Consider the following 19,885-nt stretch of genomic DNA (forward strand, 5'->3'; position numbering starts at 1 on the left):
GTGTGTAGGGGTTATTTGATCGGCTGCTACCGAACCGTCCGGGACCGAGATCTGAGGGGACGGGACAACGTTGCCGCACGGCTGTTGGTGTGCGTGCCGTCGCACCAGAGACGTCAGTGCTAAACGGAGAGAAAAGAAATACGAAGGCACGTTAAGGCTCAAGAAATAGCGTATCGGTCTGGCGTTGACAACCTTTGTGACAATGACAGGTCGAAGCAACATTCTTCTTAAATACTTATATGTGTATTCTAATCTGTTTTTCCAAGATCAAGTGCAACTGTTGTTGTGTTGTGGTTAAATAAATGGCGCATTCCTAAACACGCACAGATAGAGTAGCAAGCACGCAAAGGGTGTGAAGCGCAAGCCTGAACTTGGGAAAAGCTATTGCCAGAACTCCGAAAGAACATGAAAAATATATTTATTCTAATGTTATCTAGGTTGAAAGATAGCTGTGGTTAGATGTATTAGCAATTGTCCTGTATTCAACTTTGTTTAATGTGTCTCGCGTCTAATGGTCATTTTAGAGCTGAATTTCTATAATAACAGTGTAATAATATTCAGTTGTAAAGAGCCAATCTTCTACGACAGCAACATTTGGTAATCACAATCATACGTGCTTTGACGGCTGATTATTTTAACTGTTCATATGCCTCTCATTCGTCCTTTTGTGCGTGGAATTTGCACGTAGCTTTCTCTGATGAACAGTTATGACTGTACATCACGCACTGTGGCATTTACTCACGCAACAACAGTGCAGCCGGCGCGTAACTGAGGGTTTGATTGCTAATGAACTGCTTGTGTGCTTCTTCATTGTACTGATGTTATTCAACAGCACAATTGAATATAATTAGCCTATATGTATTTGTGTTCTACTCTTAGTATCATGTTGGGTCTACTTTCACCACTGCTGCCAGTTGTAATAATAGCTTAGGCTATAGGTTAAAATTCAGTAGTAGCCTATTCAAAATCAGCACTCATGTTTTGTGTAGGCTAGGCTACTTGAATATTCATTTGCAATAGGACGTAAACAAACATGAATGGAGATATTTCTAATTTGCTGTGATTGCGCTTTCCATGTCCGTCTGTAGCGGTTTTCGGAGTCTATAATGGCCAATGCGGGTGTCACCATGTCTATGGGGGACATGCTGGTGGTCAAGGGAGAGGAGGGTGACACCATCACTGGCCACAAAGCCCAGGTCATCCTGCACCTCCAGTCAATTTCTCAGGGGTGAGTAGGGAGGGTGGGGCTCTAAACTCTGCCCACCTGCAAACTAAAGCCAAAATACGAATTAAACGTGCAGATAAAAAACAGATAATTTTAGCGAATGTCCTTCTTGCCATAATAATAATTTAATTATGATATAATGTATATCTGTATATCGACAGTAAAACATGATATTTGAGACATATTGTAATCAAGACATGCATCTTTAAGTGTTGTAAATAAACCAGACGCTGCATTTTAATAGGCTACCTACCAATGCTGTCGGGTTATTTACCTTGGCTTTGTTTTCAGTTATAATATATGCACTGCGCACGCAGAATGCCGATCAGCCCTACCCTGTAGAATGCTTTGTGATCCCTCTACATAAAACTCTTGACTTTGTCTCCCCCTGCAGGGCAAATGACGACATTGCAGATACATCTACCACAGTTCTGGCTGTGGAGACGCACCAAGGTGAGAGGCGTCCTCATACCAATCCTTCTCCTTTCTCCTCCTCTCCACACATATTTTTTTTGTTGTACGATAGGATACAGAATAGTTCAGTTCACTTACATCATGTCCATGCTTGTCATAGAAGTGGCTCATCTGCCGTCAGTGATAAGATCAGTCCTCACTTCAAAGGGACAGCATGTGCTCATCAGATAACTAGACATTTGTTGAATTCAGCTGTATAGTCTAACACAGTCAGGCATGTTTTGTGTAACACTCCCCTTCCCCCCAACAGAGGATAGCAGCACAGATGGGGATGAGGTGGAATATGGATACCCCATTACCTGTGGCGACAGCAGAGCAGTCCTCCTCTACAAGAAGTTTGTGTGTCCAGGCATTAACGTCAAATGTGTCAAGGTGCGTCCATAACACCCCTGCAACATTTTGAATTAGCATTTAAGTCAAGCCTCTCTGAATTTAAACTACATTAATTGATTAATTCATTCATTAATTCACTAATGAGTAGAATTTTAAATAAAAAATGTCCCTGGCAGCATTTTTACTTCAATTATTTAACGCTACATATTTGCTGTTTCTTATGAATGGCAAATTTGCTTGACATAGTTCCTGCTCCTAGTGTATGCTTTCCATGCAGTTCAATGACCAGCTGATTAGCCCAAAGCAGTTTGTTCAGCTGGCTGGCAAATCCACTCTGAAAGACTGGAAGAGAGCCATTCGCTTGGGAGGGGTTATGCTCAGGTAATGTAGACAGTGACAAACACACACACACACACACACACACACACACACACATACAGAACACCCCCCCCCCCAGCACCACCTTTTTTGCTTGATAATGATCCCCATCAAATATTCATTTGACAGCAGATCCTTACAGAACATTCACCCAAACATGACCCGCTAATGTTCTAAATATCTGACTATGAACATACCACTTTGGGCGTGGTGTTAATCAGTAATGTGTAATCACAACAGTTTTTCCTGTCCTTTCGATTTAAAATCAAATGATACACATGTTTACTTCTGTAATGCTGCTACTGTAACAATAACATCATAGTGAGTTTCCAAATGAAAGCAAACAATGTGAGGAAATACAGGCAAGCTATTCTCAGCTGGGACAAGTTTACTATCTTCCACAAATACATCATGATGGTTGGCCAAGTGGAAGAGTGGAGAGAGGAATTAGTGTACTGTTGGTACTGCATGCTAATTGGGCAGAATTTAATTGGGTATTTCCCAATAAGTATTAAATGTGCTAAACTCAATCAGTAGTTGAGATAATGGCAATTAATTATATCATGACCACTCTCTGAATAGAGATAAACATGTGCCAATAACATTGAGTTAACATCACAAAAACTGCAGCAACACAATGTGTAGATATATCCAAGCCTGTGTCAGATCAAAACATTCAAGTACACAAGAAAATGAACACACATAGCTTTCCTTGACTGTGTTTCTCTCCATCGGCCCTGATTGCAGGAAAATGATGGACTCAGGCCAGATAGACTTCTACCAGCATGACACGGTGTGCACCAACTCGTGTCGCAGCACCAAGTTTGACCTCCTCATCAACAGCACTCGCCTGCCCTCCATGCCCACGCCCACCTCTCCACTGCCAGGTAGGCTACACACCTTAGCACCCCTCCCACCAGAGCCAGTTCAGTCACATACCTGAACCCTATTACCACCACGGCCATGTAAGGCACACACCTGAGCTTCTATCCCTACTCACCATCACCAGGTGCTGTAAGCCCCAGTGCTTTCAAGAAATTGAATTTAAAGCTGAAATTAAAATGAAGGCTGGAAAAAGTTATCCATTTGAAATATTGAGTCTGAAACGGAAGGCAGCTGTCTGCTGTCTCGCTACTTTCAGCTATCTTATAAGTCACTTGCCATAGCAGGCATCAAGATTGCAGCTGTGAACTTTGTTTCGGACGGCCTAGCAAGGTAACACAGAGCCGCTGCCAGGATACCAGAAAGCAGAATAACGTAATGTTCAACTACACAGCTCTAAAAAAAAAAGATCTGTTGCCAATTACAGTTCAGCTGCTCATAATTAGATAGAATTTTGAATGTTGAAGGCAGCACGGAAGATACATCTACACTGCCTTCAAAATTCATCAAAATGAAGATATCTTAGAAGGCAGCATTTTATAGCAATATTTGATTTAGACATGCCTCGATGCCTTGCTGCCACACACAACTATTTTGTGTTCACTTTTCATTTTAAAGGTGCTATGTGTAATGTCTGCCAAAAAATCAATTCATACTCCACATTCCATAAAAGATGGGGCAGTATACCTCCAGAAAGTGAGTTTGTCTACCCTAGAGTAACAACCGAGACACGTGTATTGCAGTTTGGCTGGCGGTTATGTTACCCCGCGATGCTGCCTCCCATGGCCTTAAACTGGTATTATGACACTTGTCGGGCTGTGGCTAGTAATTTAGCATGCTAATTCAGGTTGATATCTCTTCAGCACTATACCTTGTCATTTTTTTAATGACATCATCACCCTTATTTCCTTCCATTCTTTTGATGCGTGTAGCTCATTTTTTGGATATTTTTACCTCAATTCTTACACATGGCACCTTTAAGCTTTACAGTGACACACACATCTGCTTTTTGATTTCAGTAATCAATTCAAGTAAAGCTGCTTTTTCTAAATAGAGATATGGTCTGTATTAAAAAGGCTATCAATATTATAGGAAATATTTGTTATTTAAGAGACTGCCACTCAAAGTTGTGTAATGTCTTTGAGCTAAAATCTAAACAGGTTTCTGGCAGTTAAGTTTATTAGTTGGATTTACTGCAACCAATTTCCATCCATCCTTATTGCCTTCATTACAGGACATGCTGGCAACATCCTCACCCCATCTATTACAACCTCTCCCAAATCAGCACTCTTACCCCCCGCCTTTGAGGATGTCCTGCATTTTTTACCTATTTCTTGAAGCAGTGATACAGATGGTACACTTTCCCATTTGTCCTTTGCCTTCTCAGTGCCTTTTTCGTGTGATAGGTCCAGGAGTGTGCAGTGTGTTGCTGACAGTTTTCTGTCAATGACCAGATTTCTGTCTTTCCTCTCTCTCTCTCTCTCTCTCTCTCTGTCTCTCTTTTATTCCTCCTCTCAATCACTCTTATCTCTTCCTCTGTCGGTCTCTTTGAGTAGGTGGTGGCGGTCAGATGCTGTTCATGGAGGACAAGTCTGAAGACTCAGGCAGTGTCATGATGGAGGCGCGGGCGAGTCATATGATCCCTGCCCAATCACAGGCCAACGGAGAGATCAAGAAAGAAGCAGAGGACGCAGGTGATAATAATGAAATTATCAGGAGTTACTGGCCAAAAGACAAAAGAGGGTGTGGTCAGTGTTAGTGGGGTCAGACAGGGTTGGAGAGTGTGTGTATAAATAGGGAAGTAGAGAGTAATGTTTGGTTTGAGCATAGATTCTGTAACTATCTTTATTCAAACCCATTATTATTATGTGTGTCTGTTATGGCGTGTGTGTGTGTGTGTGTGTGTGTGTGTTTGTGTGTGTGTGTGTGTGCATGTGTGTGTCTCCAGATGAGTCTCTGAGCTTCTGGCAGGGCCTGTCGGAGTTGGGCCTGGTGGGGGAGGTGGTGTCCAGCATCCGCACAGAGCTGCTAGCCCTGCTGCGGGGGGTGGAACAGCGTGGGGAGCAGGCTCTCCTGCATCACACAGGTAGGTACACACACACACAGATGCACAAACACACACACACACACACACACACACACACACACACAAACAAACACACACAGATGTACAAACACACACACTGATGCAGAAACACACACACAGATGCACAAACACATGCACACACACAGATGCACAAACACACACATACACCCGCACAAACACAGACGCAGAAACACACACACACAGATGTACAACCACACACACACACACACACACTGATGCAGAAACACACACACACACACAGATGCAGAAACACACACACACTCACATACAGATGCACAAACCCACGCAAACACACACCTGTACACACACACACACGCACAATACCAGCACACACACACACACACACATGCAGACACACTTTGTTCAAAAGGTTACAATCATACATGTTTCTTTTCTTCTGACCTTTCTCATGGTACTTTTTCATGTCCCTGTGTATAAGGTGCGGAATGTCTCCTATTATTGTGTACTAACTGGTGATATTGTGTGTGATATGTGTGTGTGTGTGTGTGTGTGTGTGTGTGTGTGTGTGTGTGTGTGTGTGTGTGCGCGTGCGTGTGTGTGTGTGTGTGTGTGTGTGCCTATGTTTGTTATCACATCAGATGCAGCGGTTCTGAGCACGCTCACTCAGATGTTTGGGCTGCTGGACTCTGTCAGGCAGGTTCTGGACCTGCAGCGCAGCAGGACGTCCCAGAATGAAGAGCTGCTCCACAACAGACTGGACGGTGAGAACAACAACAGCCCATCCACCCAATCACACTGCCCTTTCTTCTTTTATAAAGATGCACTGCCTTTGTTGTGCTTCATATCATCAAAATGCTTGTTTCAAAACCTCCACCAATGTTGAGAATAGCTTATGGCATTCTGCCAGTAGACTTGAACCTGGATGAATACCGGAGCGAATACTTGTAAGAGTTACTTGTAAGTAGAAGCTACAGTTACAGTTCAATTCAATTAACCATTTAACAGATTATTTAGATAAGGAGAGACTTTTGTTACTTGTTGCCATTTGCACTAATAATAAGTTGACACATTCCACCTACCCCTATTATTATTACCAAAAATAACAGCATCAAATGTATTTACAAATGTATTAAATAATAGTTACTATCAGTAATAGTATATCCACTAAGTGTCCTCACTATTGGATATTTGACTGAAAATCATATTGGAACGTCACATATTATCAACCGTCACGTATGTCCAACCTCTTACGTGTATGTGTCACTTAATATTAATTTCTATACAAACCAAGACGGCGGATTCCTAAAGAAACGCAAGCACCCACACCATAAGTTTATCTAAATTAGTTATGTACCAAAAATTACATTTTGCCGTGACTCGAAGAGCTGTAAACAGTGTTGTAAGGCTGCGTGTACAAATCCGCTTGGAGCTCCACTGGAATTTTGAATTGCGACGAGAATTCTCAGGCTAACCGTTGATGTGCCGTGAGAAATGTTGGGAATAAGCACCCAGCAGCCCAGCACTAAACTCTGAGCGTGGTAAACAAAATCGGATATTTCAGGCAGTAAAAGCCCCGTTAGAACCAAACTAGATTTTGTTCAAATCTACACACCTATGGCTACTGAAAAATGTAAGGTTCATTTAGCAAATTTTATTTTGAAGTATTATAAGACATCGTTGTTTTAAGAATTTTCGAACGAAATGGTTATTAGCATGTTTACGATAATAAATGACTTTTGACTTCTGTGTGCTCTAAAGTTCTAGAATGTCAGCTGGACAATCAGAAGAAGCAGCCACTGGACTGGAGGACCCACCCCTCTTCTCCATTCCCCATCATTGTGCACACTCCATTGGAGGCCACGCCCTTCTCCAGGCCCCCGTTCGGCAAACGGCCACGTCTGCAGCGCTCCGCCTCCACCTCCTCCGCAATGTTCTCCTCCAGCTCTGCGGCCGCCTCCTCCGGGAGCCCCTTCACGGTGCTGTCCCCCATCACCTTCTCCCCGGTGGGGCAGACGCTGTCGGTGCCTGGGCTCCCCATCTCCAGCCTGGCTCAGCTCCCCACCGGCTCCCAGCTCTTCCCCCTCCACTCAGCCTCTGGAGGTTACCGGCGGAAGGCCGAAGCGGTGGGGATCAGCCCGGCCTCGGGGCTCAGCCTGCCAGGCGCGGCCAACCTGAGGTCTGCGGGGGCTCTCAGTGCCATGGAGGAGAGACCTCCGTCCAGGGGAGAGATGCAGGAGAGGGTGGAAATAGAGGAGGAGAGAGGGGAGTCTGAGAGGGAGGAGGAGGAGAGGGGGAGGAGGCGAGCCGTGGAGGAGGAAGAGGACGAGGAGGGAGAGGAGTCGATGGCGGAGGAGAGGAGACGGGAGGAGAGGAGATGCAGAGAGGAGGGGGCTGGGGAGAGAACACACAAAACGGCAGGAAAGAAAAAGAGCCACAAAAGAGCGTTCCGCTAAGCAGCAGGAAATACCCTCCAATCCACACCACCGAGGGAGAGAGAGAGAGAGAGAGAGAGAGAGAGAGAGAGAGAGAGAGGAGAGAGAGGGAGAGAGAAAGGGAGAGATAGAGATAGTGAGAGATAACAGGTGAATAGGGTTGATGGTTGTCCATGTGACAAACTTCAGGGAGTTTTTAATCTAACATGGCCCACGTATCACTAGCCTCTATCTTCCTTTCACAGGGAAGACAACCACAAGCGTGTAGCCTAGGACCTTTAAACATGAGAACTCAGCTGCAGCTGACTCCTCTGTCCTTGTCCTTTATAATGCAGAAATCGGTCGATGTGGTCCACCATCCTACATGTTTTTTTTCTCCTGGATGGTGAAGTAATGTATACCTCTACATACCTATGACTGGATTCAATACTTGATTCTTTCCCCTCTGGCCACAAGTGATTTTAAGCCAAAAGAAAAATCACTGTTTTCTATTCTTTCAAATATGTTTCCTCTTCTGGAGTTTCAGGGTTTCATGACTGTTTCAACTACACAGTTACTTTGTTGACAGAGTATACTTTTGTGTATATGTGAATAGTTTGTATGTCGAATTTTCATTACACTTTAAATTTATATATTGGATATGTATACATATATATGGTATATAGGGAATTCCAGGTGTTCCAGGCAAATTTATTTAGTTCTATTTTTGTTTTACATCAGCATTTTTTGCCCTTGTACGGTGTTAAAAGATAATTGAAGTTTTCAAGGACAGTATTAGTCATTAGTGATTATTTTGTTTTGTCAATGATCATCCCTTTTGCAGCCAGTATTATGTAGCCCCTGTTTTACAGTTAGTTTGGCACTCGTCATAGTGGTACTTGCATAGTGGCTTTGCTCCCTTGGGTTAGTCCTTGGAGATTAACAAAACCAAATTGTAGGGATTTGCTGAAAGGGAAACATTTGTCATGGAAGCATCTGGCCTGAGAAGAAAAAAGGAGCGGAAACTGTTACTTGTACAATTAGTTGGACACATGGATATGCTCATTGTTTGTTTATTTATTTTTAGATAAAAAATGCACCTTAGATGGTACCATTCAGTTCTGAAGCTATTTGCAAGTTTGGATTGTAAAATAAAAAAATGAATCTAAATTGAGACTCAGTGGAGAGACCATGTACTGTAGCATCCCCCAAAATCCCCTTCTTTAAGGCAGCCTCGGGCCCAAGATGTCTGAGGATGAACAGACTTAGGAAAAGATATATGCAGAAACTCAGCAAATGACTGGTTCAATCAGAGTAGTTAACAACTAAACATTTGGTTTCTTTCTGTGTTCTGGAATCATGTCTCTTTAAGCAAGCACTTAATTCTAAACTAATCTGCACAAACAGTTTTTCTTCCTTTCAGATGTATTGTAAAATATATATTTGTATTTATGTGTTTAGTTTATATCTTTATGAGAGAGTGGAACACAAGTGCACTGTTCACACACACACACACACACACACACCTACATTGGGGCAAATTCATCAATGCCAATAGAAATTACAGGGAAAAGGCATTTTTAAAGTCCAACTAAAAACGCTAAATAAAAAATGTACCCTCTTTGTCCTGTGTCAGCAATCATGTGTACTGATGAACTGGAGATTTTTTTCTTCATGTTCCATGTTGATCTCGCATGACATTGTGACTATAGAGATTACAGCATGTTCCCCTTAAAGTGTCAGTTCAGTGTAAATTGACCCGTAGCCCTGTTGTTTAAGCTCACCACATGCAGCCCATCGGAAAGAGAAAGAGACAATTTGGGACAACGTAGGCCAAGTTATGGACAAGCAGCTTAAAGCAGACCTGAAACTGAAAGTAACTCCCCACTGCCCCCATGGGTCTGCTTCTTTACATTTATCAGTAATACTATTATACCAAATACTATTATACCAAACATTACTTTATAATGTAGCATGTTAAGCACTACATCTTAATCAATATTTTACACATTAGTGCGTCTGGCCTATAAGACATTGGATGTAACTCATGTATAAAATGTTTATAACAAAGGTAGACCTAATTTTCATAGACTTTTTCGTAGACTACTTAATAAGTTACTCATAGATAGAGGCTATGTTTCATTGACCAAGGATCTTGAGTTTAAGTTCTTACTCAATTTGATCCGTCATTACCAATTTGAAAATGATGGTGTGGTAAAAATTAAGTATTAATCCACAAAGAGGCAAAAATTATCCCACAGGCAAGCCAACCATATGGCAGAGTAGCCTACAAAGCTTTATTCACAACGCCGGAGACAGGTTACTAACACACAAGCATCCTTCCTAAGCATGAGAGCAACAAGTCTGAGTTGTAAACAAAATCTTACCATTATTTATAGGACTAAAACAGTATTCTGGATGGATTACATAAAAAGAAAGAAAAATAGCTTTCATGATAAGCGATAAGCTGGTTTCACTTCAGACTCCCTAAGTCAGGCTGACCTTGGAGGTCACAGCTAAGGAAAATTCAAAATAACTGAGACCATCCTTTTAATGTATACCTTTCTTTAAAGTGTAGCCAGTTAAACAACAACCCCATTAGACATTAAAACACTTTTTCCCCCACTTATTTCCCCACAGTGGTGAATACTCATTGTGCGATGTATTTCTTAATATCTTTATTATAATGTTTCCCAATGTAATCATGTAATTTGTAACATTTTGCATGGATGTGCGCTGGTGCGCGTTCCTGTGGAGGAGAGAAGCAGGGTGTATGCACCCGCCCATATCACTGCTCTTAAAATAACATAGAAACAACTTGGCACAGATTTCTGACCAGGTTTCTCTTTTGTGTAAGAGCGATTTTTGGATCATGCGCCAGACCACACCTTCTGCCGCACCCCTGGGCGCAAGGTTTAATAAAAGTGAAGCGCATGGTGCAAAATCCGCCACTGACTGGGTGCAAGATGAGAATAAGCTTTGCGTTGCACTTTGCGCCACCTTGTGCCGGGTGCACGATAGAGCCCATAGTGTTGATATGATTTGTAGTTCATAGCATTCTTTTTTTATTCACATTTTACAAAGCATCCCAACTTTTTTGGAATTCGGGTTGCATAAGAATGTTGCCAACTAAATATTCCATTTGATGTCATAATGCACTCAAGCACACATTATACATGGCAGTTAATGCAAGTTCTAGATTGCACTGTAAAATTCTAGAATGACTTGCAGTAATATTTTACTCCTGAAAATTAGTGAAATTTGTTTTGAGTCTGCCTGGCCCCTGAGGTCAAATCTGAAGTGGCTCCATATCTGAAAATAAAGTTTACAGTCTCTAGAACCACTAGCCAAAATGTCATGCTTTAGTCATAAAATGCACAATACCTTTTATATATGAGCTCATCTGCTCCACTATAGGGTGCATTTGTATTTCAGCTGTTGGAAATACCACTCATGGCTTGCACCCTCCCCCTGACAGGTGCATCTGGGTTTGTTTACAAATGGGCAAAGATCTCAGAAAAGTCATGTCAACTAACAAGGTAAATACTACACCTTTCTTACAAATAGTAGGCTATTGCACAATTGCCGTGAAGCAATGCATGATTCTCTGGTCGGGGGAAAGCAAAGTTGCAAGGCTAGTTCTCCATACAGGTTGGTTATGGCTGGGACATTGCAAGCTAGTTTACCACCAAAATCACTTTGCAGCTGTTGTATTGGGATAAAAAAAACTTATTTAATAAAGCATAATATGCCTTTAATTCAACATGGCCTGCATAAAAGGGAGGAGAAAGCCTGCATTCTGGTGTATCACAGGCAGATGGCGGTAGAGGTCAGAGATGTAGGCCTATTTCAGACACTTTTCCACTGTGGTCTATTAACCTCTCTGATCTCCCATCGTCCCATATGACACCTTTCTGGACTCTTGGGTGTGTAGTGGTGAGTATGACCCAAGAGGCTCACCACAGACCACAGTGGCATCATGAAGTGGTTTCAGTGTGTATCTGTTTGGTTCAAGCAGTGGCACAGAGACTCCCTTTAAACTTGCGTTCTGAATGTTCCCTGATACGCCCAGAGTCCATGTAATCCCATTTTCATCAGGGAAAGCACAGGTCAAATGTATTATGGCAAATTCATGCGGAGTGGTATAGTGGGAAAGAGAGATAGTGCACTATAAGGCATTATACTGCACCTGGCGGATATCATTCTCTCTCTCTCTCTCTCTCTCTGTTCCTCTCTCATGCACACACACACACTACCTCAAGTTAATTTACCATTATGTAGTACACTACATCTGAATAAAAAGCTTGCAGGCTTGAGCTGGTATATACCATTATTATAATACGTATTCATACCATTTCTACCATGAGCAAGGCCTCATTCTAAACACGAAATAAGGTAGTGAGGTAATGAATGCTAACCACTGACCTCTTGTAGCCTAAATGAAGGTCATATTGAAGGTGTTGAAATAGCCTTCAGTGTGTTAAGTAGATTCAGAAACTTTTGCTATCATGATTTGCGTTTGTAGGCTAATGTATGTAGATTAACCCTCCTTGGGGTCAATTTGACCCCAAGCAATGTTTAACATTATAAAATATATGGTTCACTTTTTTTTTTTGCTTCATGTTTCCTGACTTTTCCTCAATTGAAGGGTACAACAGAGTTAGCATGACATTTGTACAATAATATGTTTTCAATGTCCTATACAAATATTTTGTACATTGATGTTGACCCCAGCTGTATGAAACATAGAATACATGAATATTTGACACATTATGGATATTATTATTTGAATAGTATGAGAACATATATTGTTATTATCATTATTACATACACAAGTACGTATTACATATAAGTCATTTAGGCAGGACTGTATAAGTCAAAAGGGGAAGCAACAGCAAGCATTTGGGCTGCTGACACTGGATGGGCAATATTGCCAGCCAGGGTTCCAAGGTTCATAAAGGGGTGTGGGGGGGTGGGATTGTTTTGTAGAGCTTTTGGTGGTGGCTATTACACTCTTGTTAAGTACCTGTCACAAAAAAACTGGGTAACAATATGAATTATAATCATTTTCTGAGGGTTTATTTAGCTGGGGTATTTAGAGTCGGTAAGATTTGAGGATAACACAAGGGTTAACAAGCAGCTGCAGAAAATGCAGGTGCAGGTGTGTAGCAGGATGACCAACGCTGCTAATTAACCAACACGTCCTCCCAGTCATCTGAAGTAAGAACTGATATTAAATCAAGTGACAAGTATGTGGAGTGTTATGATTATGAATGCCACTGACTCATGATGCGCAACACCTTTATTTTATTCACTTAACTAAATGAGTTTGATGTAGACTCCCTATCCACCATGTCAGATGCGTTGTGCCCTCTGGTGAACACATTGTACTACACACGCATCATTGCATGATTAAGCTCAGTTTGCTAACAGAAATTCTCTCGAGAAAGCCTCTGCAGGATGACATTTCAAAGTTCTAGCCCACAGGGCAGCTATTGTTGACCTATATCCGCATTTTGCTCCACCCTATATTGAATTAAAGCTACGATTTGCAAAACAATCGCTTGGTGCTTTTATATCGAATCTAATATATGGAGAGGCAATCCATCACGCTCACACTGCTTGAAGCTAAACGTGTTTAAGGCCCCTTTGCTACGACCATAAACCAGCCCTCAAATGTGTTTGGGTCGGAAATGGCCACATCTCTCTCGACTGATGATTCAATCATGAGACTTGGATACTCACACAAGACAGGCCGTATCGCGGTAACTGGATGATGCGCACTGGGTGGCGGCCTGATCGGATTAGTCTCCTTCAATGTATACCATCCAGTCAGACAATACTTGCACGTCTTCATTCCCTCTGAGACTATGTGTTTGGCTGGATAATATGCACCGCCAACAGTTTATTGTTGATGCCTTGAGATAGGCCTACTTTGTGTACACTTGGCTCACAAAAGTAGATGAGTGTACGCTGTACGCGTGTTTACTTCAGTAAGGGACAAGATTAGGCTACCAGTGCTTCCACACAGCCATTGTACCTGTCATTTGAAGAGGTGTTGCTGCTGTAGAACACGCTGACTTTTACAGTGCATGCTATTCACCACTCCTGCCACCTGGTGGCTGTCAGATTGCCACATTTTCCACCTGTCCCGTACCTTATACTGCACATTATGTGCTGTACCTTCTGTAAGTATTAACTGCATTTTCGCTTTTATGTTTGCATAGCCTAGCACATTGGATTGTATATGTGTATTGAATGTGTTATAAACTTACCTGGCCTTGTTTTGCCTTTACAATTGTATATTACCCATAGGCCTGTAGGCTATCCATATAGCGCTCAGACTGTTCTGGGGAATCTGTAAATTGCCCTGAACTGACATTCTGATGGTCACTGTCTCCAACTGAAGATGACACAGGATTCATATCCCCACAAAGGCTCTTCATCTCCTCAGGTGCATTTCATCGCCTTTTCCCACAGCGTTATTATTGTCAATGTGGCTTAGAATAGATAAGGGTGTTATTTCAGTGTTTGGTCATCGGTATAGATTGGAGAGTTTGTAACTATATTGCTTGTCCTCAAACTCCACACCCCAAATAGGTTGCATCCAAGGAATGTAAGGCAAATGATCCAATTAAAATGGAATTGATCACATAGAGGCAAATTAATATTCCAAACACCACCTGGTCTACTTTACATGATAGTTTGTGATGTTTGGTTTAAGCTTTTTTTTACGCTTTTGTTCTAGGATCAATCAGCTTCCATTCTCTTGGTTGCACGGTTAAAAAGATTAGCCCAAATCTGACTAACCAGTGGGATGGTTGGATAATACCGTTCGTTTCCGGGGCCCAGCCGGTGTGCCGGAGGATGAGGCCCCCTCACCCGGGTGAATCAAGGTGAATAGCTCAGCTGTCACCACCAGAGCCGAGTACCGGTTGTCATTGTGATACGCCCCCCTCTAGACTGACAGTGACAGGTGAAGAGACCGAAGGAAAGGAAAACGTTTCTGCCTTCAATGTCAGTTCAGGAAGCTCCGTGGAAATCATTAAAAATGGGCGTAAATACCTTGTTCAGAGGGTCAGTCGTCTCTGCACTTTGTCAGTGTTCATCAGCGCTGGGATATGAGGAGGCTGGCCGCTCGGCACTGCTCTTAACATTTCCTCCCTCCTAGGCTATAGTCCTGCTGTAGCTCGTCTGTGTCTCATCTCTGTATCCTCAGGGCACAATGTAATAGCTGCTCGTCTGATTAAACCTGGCAGGATTAGGGAGGTCTCGTCTCTGGCAACAGTCGCCGTTGTGCCGCCGGGAGAAAAAATACATATTTCAATACCTCTTCTACTTCTGGTTTAAGGGATAACTGAGTGCGTGACTGCGTGGGCGTAACCACATAATGCCTACAGAACTTTATAGGAATTTCTCTCAGTGAAGAATTCTCGTGTGCGGGCCTTTTATTTCGATAAATGTAATAATTGTTGGCTTGTCCTACTTATTAGCCTACTGATACAACTTGAGCCACATATCCAGACGTGTGAATAAGACTTACACGAGACTTGCATGGATTCTACTCTTTTTACACACGTAAAAAGCACGTACATGCACCCAATTTGACAACCATAATTAGTATCCGGAATAACTGATGTCAACTAATGGCAATGGACTATCATTCTGCCGCACTGTCATACATAGCATACTACGGAGTAATCTGGTCCCCAGAAACTCACTTTTCCACGGCGGATGAGTTGCGCAATTGATCTTTACTCGAGTGCGCCACATGGAGGCGTGCGCTCCATACTTTTAAGCACACATGTCACGCGCTTAAAAGTATGCGTGAAAAAATCCCGTTTTGAATTGTTTATCCTGACGTCAGTTAGCAAGGCTTTCGCTTGCCCTTCTACCGTTCGGAAAGACTCTCCGCTGCGTTTCAATAGGAATTCAGGGAATCGATGGGCCAGAGTCAGCAACTTCACAACCAGCCCTTTCGGAGTCACTGAAATGATTATTGTTGATATCCCAAACCGGACTAAAACGACAGAATGAACACCTGTGCTTTTCTGTTGATTTTGGCTGTCCACATCCACGCCGATGGCATTGAAGGACCAACAGGTAATGTCCCAGGTTTTCACGAATTTGCACTCTTGCAAAGTTGTTCGTGTTTTGCTGGATTCAGATGATGTGGGAATATATGCGTGCAAAGTGTGGGCAAAACCCCTGTTTCACTTTGCTCGCAGTGTGTTTGAAAGTTCTGAAAGACTTTACGATAGGCTATGAAATTCGGTGGCTGAATTCTGTTTGTTGGAGCAGGGCTTTGATACGTATTGTATTAACTGACCGTATTTGCTGAATCGTAGGCGACATCAACTCTTTTCAGCTTCCCTTGCTTTCAGGTCGTGGGTAAAACAAATTGTTAGAGTGCGTTAGAATTTGTCTGGGTTGATTAAGATGAACCAAAATGACTTTTTTTCGAATACGAGAAAGTAATATTTATTGCACGTTTGCCGGACCAGGTGGAACAGAATTACTTTGTCTAGACCCATAGCTCCCGTTGTTTTTCTTACCTGCGCAGCTCGTGGTGAGATGCGGAGTGGATGGAGCTTGTGAAGTTATTTGACTTGGACACTTAATGAAGCTTGCCGCTTCTAATAATGATGTTTATTGTGAACGATACAGCTAACTCATGAAGATGCAATGTTTTATAAAGACACTGCTTATCTCCATTTTCAGTGCAGTCCTGAATTGTCATCAGTGATATGCAATCCTTCCTTCCTATTGGGCTTAATAATTGCTATTTGACAAAATACCAAGATCATATTAACCATATGTAGGCCTAGCCTTTCCCTCCAAATTGAAACAGTTTAAAATAAGCGACTCCTTCTATTTTATTTTTTATTTTCTTTACCTTTAAAACACTGGCTCTTTGGTGAAACTGTGAGCACCGACGGACCAGCCGGGGAAGCAGAGAAACACACATTAATCTCCTTGTATCATTGTTTTTAACAGTTGTTTTGTAAATACACCGACTTAACAAATTGGATGACACAAAGAGGATTGCACTTGCCCCCCTCCCGCGCGTTTTCAATATCTTTTTGGAAATTCTTATCTGATGAAACCATGTTTGTTGGCAAGTTGCGATGTTTGACTTATCCAGGCTGTTATTTTTGTTGTCTGACAGTCTGCATGTTTTTAACGCACATCTGGCAGATTTTTAAATAGTCCAACAAAGACTTTAATCAGTAGCATTAAAAAATCGTGATGAAACTAGCGCAGACAATTATGATACAAAATTTGATGGCTGGCTGGCGTGTTTTTAGGGTGGAGGGTGGGTGCTCTCCTGCGTTCGCTCCTCCGCGCGCGTTCTCTCGTTTTCCATGTGTGTGCGTAAGTGATGGAGAGAGAGAGAGAGAGAGAGAGGGAGGGAGAGAGAGAGAGCGCGATAGAGAGAGGGTGTGTGTGTGATTTATCTATGACGAGGCCTCATCGGACACATCTTTTTAAAGATGCACCCCGAATTCTCTTCCGCTTCATCTATGGACTTGGAGACACTTAAGCGTTTAAGGCTCATTTGAAGAAGCTATTGATTTATATCCAAATGTCCTTCACTGAGCGATCTGTCATGCATCCGCTTTGCGCATGGCGTAATGTAATTTCTGTGTCTTTTTTCATTAGCGTCTTTGTCTAACAAATCCACAAGCTGTTGTCTCGGTCTGACTTTTGTTCGATTAATCCGTCTATTATCATCTGTGGCCGCCATTTCCGCCAGCGCGTTATCTGCTCCAGTTGACAGCCATACAGAACTTGACCTAAAGTGAATTGACAACAGGAACCGTGATAGTGACTTTTTGTAGGTTTTTAGATCAGCCTCTTACAGTTAAATATTTATTTCAGCATAATGGTTTTTGAGAGCAATTGTGTGCATCGCAGATACTACCACTTACAGGCTATCACTTAAAAACACTTCTATAGCCTCAGAGTAGTATAGCACAGTAGCCTACACTTTGTACAAGTTCATCTGTGAACACTCTGTCTACCAACCATGAAGCAGGGTAATAAAAGTTCACTGTACTTACATTGAGCTAATGAAATATGGCAAATTTCTCAGTAGCCTATCAGATAATGATGATAATCTATTTCTCAGTAGCCTATCAGATAATGATGATAATCTATTTCTGATTGCCTAGATTTGTGATGTAGGCTACTTGGTGCAAGAGGACAGAGCTAAACACCTGTAAAACTCAGTGAAATGCACTTAAAATGATAGAACTTCATGACCCAACATAGTAATGCCAGCCAGTGCTTAACATAGGCTAGATACAAGTAATGGCCATGTGGCTGTGTGTGTTTCGGGGTTTCTGTGCTGTGCATGGTGTGACCTTGGTGGCTTCATCTTGCAGAAGAGCCTCTGCTTTTCTGGCTGAAGGTAATACATATTGATCATTTGCACTGAAGGAATATTCCCCTTCATCTTCATCAGGGCCCTGTCTAGCTCCCTATATCCACTGACGCGATTTATCTGAAAAACTTTGTTCTGTTTTGTCCCCCTACTCCAACCCCCCTCCTCCTCCCAAGGGCATGCAATATTATTGGTCTCCCAGGTCAAGCATAGAGATATTCGCCACATCACAATGCGGCGCAGGCATCCGAGCAGAACTCACATTGGTAAATGATTTCTGTAATGAAGTGAGCAAGGCATATCATTGAGACGAATGGTTTGAATTATGAAAATAATTAAACCACATGAAGATAATTAAAAGAGCTGGGACGGAACAGGGAGGCTGTACTCGCGTTGTCTCACGCTGTCGCCTGAGATTTGAGACGTGAGAGGGCTCATTGCTCTGTTTCACAACCTCGTTTTTTCCTCGTCGTTTCCTTTTTTCTCCCAGCAGTGACATTGTTTCATCTTTTAAAACTGGTTAGAACAGCAAGCAGCAGCACACTTACTAACAATTAATGGGAGCTGTTCACCTGCCTTATACTATTACTGAAGGATAGTCTCTGGTTCTGGTCTTCGTTCCAACCTTCATCTGATAAAAGGGGGAAGGAATGTCTTCAGTGGTTCAGACGCCGCTCTCTGAGACATACACTCTTCTGAATAGGATTAAGAGCTCTTTGTAGTTCATTCCTGTGGTGGAAAGGTGTGAGTGTTACAGCTCTGTTATGGAGTTCTAGTTCACTGCTGTGTGTTTGGACTGGTGATGTGGCTGTAGTAAAGTCTCTGGCCTGTCTTGATTTGATATGAGGAGGAAGGGCCTGTCATTAAAGCGGAGTGGGTTTTTGGTATGGCGTGCCAGTGCTGTTGTGGCCGAGTCAGTGGAATACCCGCAGACGGGCTGACGCCACGGGTTCGCATGCCAAGGATCTCGGCTGCCATCTCGGATGGAGGTCTGTGATCTGACGCACCAAAAGTGCAGACCTCACAGGTGAAGCTGAGCCAGTAATCTACTACAGACTACTCTCATCTAGCCATTTCGTGCCTTTATCTCCACTTAATTACACATTTCCTCCCATTACCCCCTAGGGGAAGAAAGCCCAGGTGCTCAGGAACTAAGTCTCCCCTTTGTGTCTTCTGTTTGACTTTCACCGACTCCAGCCAGAAGGAACCTGTCGCTGAACTTGTTTCGTGTTTATGAGGATAGAGTGCTTTTTTTGTTTTTGGGTGGGTAATGGGAACACCAGCTACAGTGTGTGATGTGAAGGTCAGCAGCGCCTAGCTTGTGCTTTATTTAATGATGTGTTAGAGCAGGAGAAAGAAAGAAAGAAAGAGTCACACTCTTTTTTTTTACTGAAGATGTTTGTTGGGCAACGGACGGCTCTGGAGAGGGTGGGGGTGGGGTGCTGAAGGGCTTCTTGTCTAACTAAGCAACAGGGCCAGGCTGAGTCATGTCTGACGGGAAAAGGAGTGAAAGTAAAACGAGAACAAAAAAGAAGGAAAGTGGGGAAAAGAAAGGAAAAAAAGAGCTTCATGTTTATTGTCTCTGGAACAACCGGTTCATTCCTCTTCGGTGCATCAACAGCTTAAAAGGCAGATCGGTTCAAGGAAGCGAGGTGATGGAAAGTTGGCGGAAAATGAAAGGAGGGGAGGGAGGCGGCGACTCTGTCTGGGATCTGTTGACGATATCG

General features: G+C 42.7%; 2 protein-coding genes across 2 annotated transcripts in view; both read left to right on the plus strand.

Moving 5' to 3' along the window:
• Window positions 1–215: 215 nt before the first annotated feature.
• On the plus strand, window positions 216–7,633 carry LOC125305430 (glucocorticoid modulatory element-binding protein 1-like; the record flags this gene model as incomplete). Its single annotated transcript, XM_048260129.1, has 9 exons — window positions 216–1,228; window positions 1,620–1,678; window positions 1,950–2,071; window positions 2,310–2,413; window positions 3,158–3,297; window positions 4,849–4,986; window positions 5,241–5,378; window positions 5,999–6,121; window positions 7,119–7,633. Coding segments are annotated over exons 1-9 (1,461 nt in total), but the record flags the coding sequence as incomplete, so codon positions are not given.
• An 8,015-nt stretch (window positions 7,634–15,648) lies between these two features.
• ptprub (protein tyrosine phosphatase receptor type Ub) overlaps window positions 15,649–19,885 on the plus strand; it is a gene marked incomplete in the record, with an annotated part of 161,340 nt that continues 157,103 nt past the window's right edge. The window contains 1 exon segment of the mRNA XM_048260931.1: window positions 15,649–15,874. Coding sequence (XP_048116888.1) covers window positions 15,805–15,874 — 70 coding nt within the window.

The sequence above is a fragment of the Alosa alosa genome, chromosome 13, assembly GCF_017589495.1.
Source record: "Alosa alosa isolate M-15738 ecotype Scorff River chromosome 13, AALO_Geno_1.1, whole genome shotgun sequence".
Lineage (NCBI taxonomy): Eukaryota > Metazoa > Chordata > Actinopteri > Clupeiformes > Clupeidae > Alosa > Alosa alosa.